The following is a 12,642-nucleotide window of genomic DNA, read 5'->3' as shown; positions in this document are numbered from 1 at the left end:
TCTGGAACTTTGTCCCATCTTCACACATCTGTGGGGCTCACTCACATTTGCGTATTGGTCACCACTCTGATTGAGGCCCTTCTCCCACAGTTGCTCAGGGAAGAGTCCTGGTTGTGCCAACCTAAGATTTGAGAATTATGAAGGATGTTGTACTCTTAAGGCACATTCACACCAGAGCTGTTTGGTTCGCTTCCAGACGAGCCCTGGTGCAGTTCGTTTGAGATGTGAAAGCACAGTGGACCTAACCTGACATGCCAGATGGATGTGTGAAACACATCCATCTGATAAACCTCCCATAGACGGTGTTTGGGAAAGGGCAGAGCCTTTGAAAAAAAACTCAGAGGGTGATTGGATGTCACATCTTTACAGGCCAATCAGAGCAACAAAACGTGACGTCGTAGCCCCTACCGAGGACTAAATGTCGTCAAGTTCTGATAAAACTGGCTCTTTAGCAGCATCCACGCTAATGTCTTCTGCCATAATTGCACCGGCCTCTTGTTGCTGCTTGCTTACGTCACGACTCTGCAGCACCCGAAAGTACTGCCCCTCATCACTGATTGGTCCTGTCACCTTCTAACCGGGCCCAAACTGTTCCGACGGGAGCTTTGCAAGATGGACTCACCAGTGAGAAACATGGAAACGGCAAGGTTACAGCGGGCCAAGTTGTGAAACAAAGGCATGAAGTGGCATAAAGCGTAATGACTTATGGATTTATATGTGATTTAATACACTCAAACACATGTCGGTACCTCGCCGGCTGCTTGTTATGCCCCATGCAAAAGCAGAAACCAAGAGATGGTATTCTGTTTTTTCATTGTTAAAGTGGAAAAAAAGATTGGCGGAAGGAGATGGATTTCCAGATGTCCTAAGGTCGTTTTCACACCTGTTAGTCCGGGGGACTCGGTTCATTTTGGAACTGAAAATGCAGCATTGTTGCACTTTCCTATAGTTTGGTTCGTTTGGTCAAGGGTACAGTAAATGTGAACCAAGTCATAGGAAAGTGTAACAATGCTGCATTTTCAGTTCCAAAACGAACCGAGTCCCCCGGACTAACAGGTGTGAAAACGACCTTAGGAACCTTCAGTGCAGCAGAAATTTCTCTGTACACTCTTAGGTGGCTTTCAACACTAGGGGCCCGGTCCCGGATCTGAGTGCGCTTGAGCCCAAAGTCCGGTTCGTTTTGGTAGTGTGAATGCAAACAAACCGCACCCGGGCACCGGGCCCAGGGGGAGGTGGTCTTGGGCGTGATTCAAGTGGACTCTGTCACAGTTTGGATCTCTGTCTCTCTGTCTCTGTCACAGAGCGTCTATCAGCTTCATGACATCACCATAAAAACTAAACTTCTTTCAACAGCGCAGCAATTTATTCAAATTTTTCCTCAATAAAAAGTGGAAATCATCAGAATCCAGTCAATAAACGGTCTGTTATGACTCACCTTACAGATGAACACAAGTTGGAGTCTGTGAGAGGAGGTGCAAAAGCAATAAAAGTCTCTTGTCACCTCAAAAACTGCTGTATCTGTGCAGCTCGAGCCCATTTAATCCTCTGAGCTGTAGTAGATGTGCAGATACAAAGAGCGAAGTTGCTGGCATCTTAAAAAGTGATTTTAATCATCCATGGCTGCAGGATGGACTTTTTGCCTGTTCAAAACAAAAGCAGTCTTTGCTCAGGTCATGACTCCAGTGGTTGCCATGGTAACTTCTTCTTCTTTCTCCTCCTTTGCTGGGTTGTAAACTAGCTATGTGCATACTGCCACCTGCTATTTCAGACCTGGGCACGGTTCGATGTTGCTAGTGTGAAAGCAAGCCAGCGGGGGGGAATGGGGAGGGGGAGGGGGAGAAATCGCGCCGCGGGGCGGTTCGAAACAACTGGGCCTAATGTGAAAGCACCCTTAAAACTGCTGGATTAAAAATAACCCAGCACTGGGTCAAAATGGGGCCAACCCAACTTTGAATTTATTTGAATGTATTTATTAAAAGATTGCCTCTTCAGATCCAGCATCTCTTTTTCAAGGTGGTCCTAACACAAGTACTTAGAACAGTACAAACAATACTGAACAGACATAATCAAACAAATGCAAATACAGACAGCTCTCCCACTTCTCCAGCCTCTCCACCAAATCTCTAGCTCTCGGATACAAACATATAAGTGTATAAAATAAAAAATAGATAGATGACAGGGCCAGGTCACAGTGTTCAGGCTGAGCAAGTCTACCCAGATATGCATCTCGCAAACTACACTTTCCAACTCCTTCCTGAGGATCCCAGTGCATTCCCAACCAGACAGGATCTAATCTCTCCAGCATGTTCTGGGTCTTCCACAAGGTCTCCTTCCAGCTGGACATACCCGGAGTAAAGAGACAAATGCAAATCTAGGATGCACCCTGGTTTTTATCCATTCTTAAGGCCCTCATTGGATTGATTTCACAAGCTTTCTAGAAAACAGCCAAAATTCAATGTTTTGTAAGGAAAGTGAGTAAAAGAAAATACATGCATGGTTTGTCTCTTGTTCAGTCATAAGTTTTGTTCTATGACCAAAATGCTCCTTTTGTATTGTAAACTTAAATTGTTGAAAATGTTTGGTTATTTTAGGTCATAATTTCTCATTGATGGGGCAACAGGGTGATAACCACTCATCTGGGTATATCTGTCTACAACTGTGAGCTAAAGTAAAATGTGACAGTGCTGTCCTGGCTGTTAAGACTGTTTCTGCTTGTCTATCTTTCTCCAGTTATGGCAGAGTCTATGCAACAGCAGACCCATATCACCATACGATTGGTCCTGCAGCCACATACAGCGTGGGCACTATGGTAAGTCACACTTCTCTTTATTAGTCTCTGAGTATCTGAATGTTGTGTCTGTTTTCGAATCCTCACACTGTTATCTTCAACAAGATCATGTATGAAATAAGATTTTCAACAATAATTGAGACCCATTTTACTCCTGAGAGCTTTACTGAAACATAAAAGCAGCGATTTATTGAACTTTACCCGTTAATAAATCGCTCATATCCAGTGTTTTGCTTTATTAATAGTCTATTTCCAACAAAGAGCCTATTTTTACTCTTCAACTTGTTGTTCCTGTGAGTTGTGTTTCCCTCTGAGGGACCCATTTTAATGTTTAATGTGAATGTTTGCCACTTCAGTAAATGAAAAAGGGACATTGCCTTATTCTCAAACTCCCCATTCAATTTCATTGGCCTGAAGCTACTTGCTCAAAATCCAATCGAGACTGAGAATTCCTCCCCACAGGAAACGGTCTCTTCAAATTTATCAAGGGGAGATAGTCGTATGGTTAATGTTTGTTTTTAGCTAGCTTTGCAGCTAACATCAAAGATGAAAAAAAAAATCTTTCTAAAGAAAGAAACCGAGCACCCCAGAAGACGGGGGAAAGAGAAAGTACAATTTGTTTTCTTTCGTGGGTGTGGGTAGGGACTTCCTCCAAAGATTAACGACCATCTAGAACATGCTTCGACGTGCCATGGGAGATTAAAGTAGAAGGAGCGAAAGATAGACCACAAAAGGAGGAGGAGGAGGAGGAGGAGGAGAATTAAAGTTATTGGTAGCAAAGCGGCTGCAGCCGAGCTGCTGCGTGGTGCAGTATCTTGGACTCCAGACAGCTGAGCGTTGATGCTGAGTGCTGACGTGTTTGTGGTGATGGAAATGGAAAGCCCTACCACCATGTGTCCCCTGAACACCCCCCTCCTTCCTCCCTAGTGCAGCTGCTAGCTAAAAGCCTTCATTAATTGCGACCATTTTTTCCTCTTCATTTACTTAATTAAAACAGTGGCCTGTGTTTTCCTCCTGATTATTCTACACTTTCTTCTCTTTTTTCCTCAAATTACTCCTCCCTTTTTCTGCATCCTCCCACACCAAAGTCCCTCACTTCAACGATTTTAAACTTACTCTCAATTCTTATGATAACAGCATCACTCCAACAATGTCTATCAGACTTTATCATGCCTTAAAAAGTGGCCCTGACACAAAACTAAACAAAACTAAACAGAAAATAGATTTTGGATGTATTTCAAGGTGACAGTTAAAAAGAAGTATCTTGGTTTGGATAAGGATGATTATCATAACAAGGATCTTGATAATTCTAGATATTAAATTGTGAGTTACTTTGATATTGGCCAAACTGCGACTGCATGTGCCACGAGGTTTTGGAGTCATTTATTCCTTGCATTTAGATCCATGCTGGGCATTCAAATACCAAGTGGGCTTTCTGCATCCTTATGTGACACCCTGCAATCAGAACCCACATGCATTAGTTTGCTGCCTGTGCAACTTACATGGCTCTCTGTCCATCCAGCCTGTGGCTAGTGTGAGCGTGCCTGGTTGTTAGTCTCTACATGTCAGCCCTGTGATTGGCTGGTGACCAGTCCAGGGTGTACCCTGCTCTCACCCAATGACCCATGGTCCATGCAACCCCTAAACAGGATAAGCGGTGTAGATAATGGATGGATAGCTTATGGCTACGTTTTAAGCATGCTTATACAATGCAAATGAATATGTTGTAAGCTAACAGGCAAGCAGTGCCTCTTCAACAGCCTTTCTCACTCGTTTTACCGTGAGCATGCTTCAAAAGTAAAAATATGTGTTGTTATTAAAAAAAAAACTCTTTTAAGTAAATTAACCTTTTTGGATTAGGGTTAGATTGAAGTGACAACACAGTTCAATTCAAGTGAGCAAGTTGTGGTGTGTTATAGGCAAATGTCACAGTTGTAAGAGCTGACTCCTCTTTGAGAGCAGGGTTTTTTCACTTGTCCTTGTCGTTTAACCCTCTGAAAGTGGTGTTGTCATATACAGCAGAAGGAGCTATGTAGTAACCAAAGTAAAGTAGCTTTTGAACCATAAATTTTAGCTACTTCTTGTTTTTTCCTCTGAAAATCCGTTGTGCCATTCTAATGACGCTATTCACGCCTTCGGAGCCCTTATGGTTGCTTTTCTAGCTACCCTGGAACTTGGGTGTCTTTCCGGGATCTTTGAAGATCAAACCCACACCAGTAACTCAAATGTTGAATGTTTTTTTATCCATTTTTTGTATCGATTTTTCAAGCGTTCCTTCAGTTAGCTGCTTAATGCTGCTGCCATACTGTCTGTTTGTATCCCAGAATGCATTGTGACTGGGCTGTGACAACTGATGGCAGGCTGTTCCGTCGTCACGTCGGGCTTTGCCGAACAGTGCATGTGCACAGACTTAGAATCTGGAGAAGAGAGCCTGAATGACTCATAAAAAGAGAAAGAGACACAGAGAGGCCGTGATGTGGCCCTCAGAGTCACTGCAGACAGGAAGTGCTTTAAATGATGACTCGGATTCCACAAAGTGCAAGGAATTCTTTTAGAAAATACAAATATTTTAAAGCTTTTTAAAACAAAATGTCCAGGTGAGACACAATTGTTAAAAAATAGCTTAGGGCTTGTAAGAATAATAGACATAAATGAATAGCTGTCAGGGAACTACAAGACCAGACTCTATTATTGTAGATCACTAAAAAGAACTAACATTCCTGTCACTATGAACGAGCAAGACAGATTTAAATAATATGCTTTGTTTTATGCTAGTGTATGTAGCAACTACACTGGAAAACCTTTGTATGCAGTCTGAGCCATCAGTGCAACCAGACCTAGCATTAAGACTAACCACTTGGTGTCCAAAAGCTCAAAAATGGATCATAATCAATGTGAATGCAAGGTATAAAGGGAGTCATTCTGGAATGGGCTGGTAGTACCAGTTTGAAAAACAAAGTCACTCCCTTTAAAGGTTAGTTCCTAATGTGATATTTGTCGGATAAGAACTTACGTTTTCGTGACTTATCCAGTGTTAGCTAACCTGGCACGTCAGGTGGATTTGTTTCACACATCCATCTGGAAAACCACTCATAGACAGCGGCTGGGAAAGGACAGAGTGTTTGGAAAAAACTCGGAGGGTGTTTGGATGAACGTTCGGTCTGTTACATCTTTATGGGCCAACAGAGCAACAAAACACGTGACGTAGCTGCTACCGAGCTGCGCCCATACCCAAGGAGTAAACTCCATACAGAACTGCATAACGCGAAACCATGGCGACTGTAGACATGTCAGTACACGACCTCTGTCGTTTTTGAACAGAAAACAACTCACTGCTGTTCTTTGTTCTTCTTTTAACAAAGAAATGTCAAGTTCTGATAAAACTGGCGTTTTAGCAGCATCCACGCTAATGTCTTCTGCCATGATTGCACCGGCCTCTTGTTGCTGCTTGCTTACGTCACGACTCCGCCGCACCCCAAAGTACTGCCCTCATAGCTGATTGGTCCTGTCACTGTCATTTCTAATGGTTCAGATGGGAGCTTCGCCAGTGAGAAACACGACATGACAGACCTCCACTGATTGAGAATGATAAAAGTACGTAAAAATAAATCTATATTTTGAAGGAGAAATGTAAATACAGTGTAGTTATTGAGTAAAATCTGTAATCCTAAATAAAAAAATTTAACCTTTTTTTTTAAAGTTGCTGTCTGATAATGTTTTCTGCAAAAATCTGTACTCTCAGCCTCCATTGGCTCTTGTTCCCAATTTCAAATGCATAATTGCTTCTCTTCAATACAAGAGATAAAAACTGCACTTGGCTGTAAAAAAGGCACACCTGAATGTATTGCACCTGCACCGAAAAGCTGGCAGCAGAGGAATACGTCCTATAAGTTGAGCCATGAAGAGCAAGGCAAGCAGCATCCCTGGATCAGCTCACAGATTTCATAAAAAGACGAATCAGCTGCAGGTTTTTTAATATATATTATCAGCTTCAACAGAGTTTAAGAAATGGACAGTGACCAGTCCAGGGTGTACCCCACCTCTCGCCCAATGACAGCTGGCTCCAGCAACAACGAAATGATACACAGCATAGATGCTGGATGGATGCCTTTAAATAAGCATTTATGTCGGTGGTCTTTTCCATTTGGTTAGCCTCATCCTGTCCTTTCCCTTTTATAGTGTGTATTAGCATCAAGCTAACAAACTTAGATGGTCCATCTATGTGAGAATTTACAACACCACTAATAAATCAAGCGCCCGTTGCCACAGGACTTTTCTGAATATACACTCACAGTTGCTATAGTAGTAAACATGGGCCAAATGCAACCTTTTTTTGTAACATTAACTACACGTTAATTATTCAGCACGTCCAAACCCTTTCAAAGTGAAATGTTTCATTTATAACTTTATAACAGTGGAGAAAGTCTCATTGGAGGGTCCATATTTATCTTGCTATCTCTATGAAAAGATGCTATCAATGCATTGATCTTCATACTATAATGTGTAGGCTAAAGATGCTGTGTTAATGAGGGCAAGTTGCTCATGAACAAACAGGAAACCCAAACAACTGTATTCTAAATGTCCTAAATTATCTAACTAGTACAAAAACTCACTCTAAATCAAACCATATAAGCAGAAAAAGGGAGGAATGATTCTTTGGAGGAAAAAGAAAAGTTAATTTAAAATTATTACCACCACTGAATACTGATTGGAGTTTTTTTTTCATCTTTGATGTTGCAGGCTAGCCTTTACAGAGGAGGGTGCAGTCGCTTCACTCCCTACTAGAAAAGAGGGACACCCTCTCCCAGCCCCTCTAAACGTCCCTGCAAAAAAAGACAAAAAAAAAAAAAAAAAAAAAAGAAACCACTAAAAAACCATCTTCATCCTCGTCATGGAAACTTAAAACAAAATGCTTCCTGGTGGCAAATGTGACCTTGAAACACAAGAACCATTCTCAAGTCTTCCCAACTTACTGAGTGTAAAAATTGTCATTTATTGATGTATTGTATTTTCTTTGAAAAAGAACATTTTTGTTACTCTGTGTCGACTTGAATGTATTTGCATCGAAATGTATGGAAACGACGAGGATTTGAGTCAAAGGGGGGACACCTTTGGTCTCCTTCCTGTTCAGTCTTCTCTTCTTTACTTTGTACGTCCATAACTCAGCTCCTGAGGTGTCATCCCATGTATGCAGATCGCCGAGGTCAGACTACACGATCTTTAATCAGTACCATGGTCTCTGTGTCAGATTAGGCGATCACAGAGCTATAAATCCAAACTACACAGTGGAACCAGACCCATCTTCATACCAACATGACATCACTGGAAGAAGACTGCAGGCAAACATATATTTACTGCATTATACTGGAATTATTTTTTTATCCATGCATTAGGCTCAGTGCCTGTGCAAAGTTTCCAGTTGCAGGAAATTGAAAGTACAGCAGTGGTTTAAGACGGAAGGCTTGGTCTTTTTCCTGTTGTGCAAATGTTATGAGCAAGGGCTGACCATGAGGCCTACAACCAAAATCGAAATAGTTCATCCTTGAACCTTTTTGGGAAATGTGAATAAACTTCTGCAAAGAGTTGTTGAGAAATTGCATTCACAGCAAACCTTGACTTTTGATCTATGCACTCAAAAATATAAGAAGCTCATATGAGAGTCTGGACAAACATTTGTGCAAATTTTGAAGAAAATCTCTCAAAGATATGTTTGCAGGAATGGCCTGGAAAGAGATTTGACCTATGAACTCCTAAAATATATCAGTTCATTTTGGGGTCAGGATGAGCTTTTCTGCAAAGTTTGATGACCTACAGGTGAGTCTGAAGAATTAGGATGTCATGAAAAAATTCTTTTTTTTTTTTTGGTGTCATTGAATTCAAGAAGAGAAACTTCCATATATCCTAGATTAATCTCATACAAAGTGAAATATTTAGAGATTTTTTTAAGTTTTAATGTTGATGATTACAGCTTACAACTCATGAAAATTAAAAAATTCACCACCTCATCAGTCCAAAAATGATGTATAACAGAGAATTGATGATCTTCTGGAAAATTCTGCTCATTTATGCACTCATTGGAGCTCCTTTTGCAGAAATTACTGCATCTGTGCTCATGTCATGGAGGCGATCAGTCCGTGGTCCTGCTCAGTTGTTATGAAGCCCAGGTTACTCTGATAGTAGCCTTCAGCCCGTCTGAATTGTTGAGTCTGGTGTCTCTGGAGATCCTCTATAGGGTTCAGGTCAGACCAGTTGACTGGCCAATCAAACACGGTAACACCATGGTCAGCAAACCAGTTTCTGGTGGCTTTGGCTTCACTGTGGACAGGTGAAAAGGAAATCAGTATCTCAGTAAAGCCTCTCAGCAGATGGAAGCATGAAGGGCTCTAAATTCCTGACGTTGACTCTGGACTTGATAAAGACTAGCAGACCTACAGCAGCAGATGACACGGCACCCCAAACCATCACGGACTGTGGAGACTGGAAACACTGGACTTCAATACCAAAGGATTCTGGACCTCTTGTGGGGCTTTTCCACTACGGCTTTTGGCCGTGCCGAGCCAAACCAAGCCGTGCCAATTTGCCTTTCCATCACCAGGTTGGCCGAGCCAAGCTGCGCCGAGCCATGGTCAATGGCCCTGCTCATGAGCCGGGCCAAAGTAAGCCAGCCCCACATCTAAGCACGCCACGCTGACGTCAAAGCGGTTTGCCCGGGGGAATTTACCTCTTCTGCTACTGTCCCTGCCTCTGCTCCAGCTCTAGATGCACCCTTAAACGGGGAGCTCAGTTTTGATGGAAAAGAAAATCCCCTGCTATGCTGGACTGCCGTGTCAAACTAAGTGAAGCCCAGCCTCGCCATGTAATGGAAAAGCCCCACCGGATCTTCCTCCAGACTCTGGGACCTTGGTTTCCAAATGAAAATTCAAAATGTAGTTTAATCTGATAACAGGATTTTGGACCACTGAGCAATTGTCAAGATCTTTTTCTCCTTGGCCCAAGTGAGACACTGTTGACACCTGTGGATCAGGATTGGCTCAACACTAAGAACCCCATACTTGTAGTCCATTTCCAGTGTTTGGTGCCTCTTGATCCACTGACTCCATCCTCAGTCCAGTCCTTGTGCAGCAGTGACCTTCTGTGGCTTACCCTCCTTGTGGAGGGTGTCAATGATTGTCCTCTGACATTTGTCAGGTCAGCAGTCTTCCCCATGATTGTTGCTGTGTGAACTTAACCAGAGCTAGAGAATGAAGGCTCAGGAAACCTTTGCAAATTTGACTTTTCCACAATATTCTAATATGTTCAGATAGTGGATTTTCGATTTTTATGAGATGTATGCCATAATCATCAAGACTAAAACTAAAAAAGTATTGAAATGTTTCACTTTGTATGAGATGAATCTAGAGTTCATGGAAGTTTTTCATTAAATCAGGGGAAATAAACTTTAACATGATTTTCTAATTTCATGGGCTGTATATTTGGGTACTGATGGGCACCAAAAATCAGAATCTGCTGGACTGAGCAGGGATAACATAGTCTGACCTTGGCAGAAGAAGGACTTGTGTAACTCCAATTGTAATAACCCATTTTGATTTGAATTAACTACGTAAATAAAGTAGCCGTTGCACCCTTTGGAGACCTTGCTCTATTCTAAAGGAAACCTGTACCTGGAGCTGAGTTTTGGACTGATTTGACTGGTCTAAGAGCTGATTAACCCTAAATGAGATGAAACTGAAACAAAATGTCTACCAGGAAGTGATGCATTATGAAACTGAAAATGTGAGTTAGACTGTGATGTAGTACTGAATCTGAATGCAGAAGGAAGTGATGTCTAGCAGGGTGTGGAGCAAGAGCTATGGCATCCATTGCAAATTGGGCAGCAGTGTGTTAGAGTCCATTGATCCTTGGCATAGTGCCAGAGGCAGGAGGTATCCCATTACTGCTGAATGGCTTTAAAGGAGAAAACTACATTACTTCCACACAACACTTCACAGTGTTTCATGGCTCTCCATGCACTGCACATACAAGGCAATAATCCAACTTTTCTATATGCATACAGAGAAATACTGACAGATATGTCTGACTTAGCAAACAGATGGGGGAATGAGTTCTTAAAACCCGCTTTAATGCTAACATCTTCGTACCATTTTCATCTTAAAGCTGAATTAATCACACTTTGGGCACTAAAGAGCGTTTTTAACAAGCTCGTCTTGCAAACAGTTTTTTATGTTTTAGTAGATAGTCGGATCCTTGGATTTTCTGCTGCTTAATGATATCTATTCTGACTCTCCTACATCTGGTGCTTGAAAGGTTCTGAGTTTATTCATGTGCTTTTGCAAGATGCTTTTCCCAACAGTTTGATGACAGCAGCTGGGAGCAGACAATATCATAGCATCCAGAACAAGAGTTACAATGAGCGGCGTTTGGTGATAATTCTGCATCAGTTTAACCCATTTTTCAACTGTTACTGCTGGGTCACAGTAAGAGGGTTTGATTCATTCAATTAAGCCAACTTTTGTTCTGAATAGAGATTCAAACAGCTGATCTTTACCAAGGATGATAAAGGGGACTGGTGAAGGTGTCAGATCTGCTCTGGGTCTTGGGTCTGCTAGTGATTTTAAACAATATGATTGGCTGCAAATTGGGACGATCTCACATTTGACGTACTGTGATTGGCTGTATGTGGTTGTACTTTAGAGAGTTTAAGGAAGTAGTTGGCAAACCTCAGAACAAAATGTTTCATTAAAAAAGCTAAATCTAAACAAAAGCTCAGTGTACACCATATTGGCAAAGATACTCAGACGCCTGACCATTACACAAGCAGAGATGGAGTTGGCCCTACTTATACAGCTAAAACAGCCTACACTCTTCTTTGAAGGCTTTCCACAGGTTTTGCATCTGTGGGAATTTGAACCCATTCATTCTGTACAGCATTTATGAGGTCATGCACAGATGCTGGGCTCATCAAACCACGTCTTTACATTCCTTGTTTGCTGCACTGGGGCCTCCCCCAAACTGTTAACACACAGCTGGAAGCATAGCATTGTCCAAAATGTCTCGATATGCTGAAACATTAAGATTGGCCTTCACTGGAGATAAGGGGCCTAGCCAAAACCCTGAAATACAGCCCCATACCATTATCCCTCTGCCATCAATTTTCGCAGTTGGCACAGTGCAGTCAGGCAGGTAACATTCACCTGGCGTCCACCAAACCCAGACTCTCACATCTGTCTGCCAAATATAGAAGTGTGATTCATCACTGCACAGAAGATGTTTCCACTGCTCCACAGTCCAGTGTCAGTGAGCTTTACACCACTCCATCTGACACTCGGCATTGGATTCAGTGATGTGAGGCATGCATGCAGCCGCTCAGCCATGGAAACCCATTCCCTGAAGCTCCCACTGCACAAGCTTTGTGGAAGTTCAGAACTCTTCAGCTATGGAATCAGCAGAGCGTTGGCAACTTTTATGCACCATTCACTAGGGGTGGGAGAAAAATATCGATACAGCACAGTATCGCGCTATTTTGTCCGGTGATATAAGGTATTGTTTCCTCCACCAAGTATTGACTTTTTCAAAAAAATTGCTTATATGAACTGAATACCATGATAATAGAAAACTAAAATCAATTGCTTGGACAATTGTTCATCCAGTGAGGTCGGCAGAGGTGACGGTCATAGAGCAGGAGAAAGTTAGTACAACAAACATGGCAGCACCAGGGGAAAGACTTTAGGAATGCAAGCAGGGCACGAATGAGATGGACATGACACATCAGGTTTGCAAGAAGTGCAACATGAAAATAAAATACTGCAGAAATATGACAAACATGAGGGAAGACTAATTCAGCTAAACAGTTGAAA

General features: G+C 42.1%; 1 protein-coding gene across 1 annotated transcript in view; it reads left to right on the top strand.

Annotated features, from left to right (window-relative positions):
* The window catches only part of LOC121528491 (RNA binding protein fox-1 homolog 3-like), a 464,058-nt gene extending 456,485 nt beyond the window's left edge, over nucleotides 1-7,573 (top strand). Inside the window, exons 14-15 of the mRNA XM_041815974.1 lie at nucleotides 2,731-2,809; nucleotides 7,529-7,573. Coding sequence (XP_041671908.1) covers nucleotides 2,731-2,809; nucleotides 7,529-7,573 — 124 coding nt within the window. The remainder of the gene's footprint in view (nucleotides 1-2,730; nucleotides 2,810-7,528) is intronic.
* Nucleotides 7,574-12,642: the final 5,069 nt, after the last annotated feature.

Source organism: Cheilinus undulatus, linkage group 20 (assembly GCF_018320785.1).
Source record: "Cheilinus undulatus linkage group 20, ASM1832078v1, whole genome shotgun sequence".
NCBI lineage: Eukaryota > Metazoa > Chordata > Actinopteri > Labriformes > Labridae > Cheilinus > Cheilinus undulatus.
This window is presented reverse-complemented; position numbering and strand designations above follow the sequence as displayed.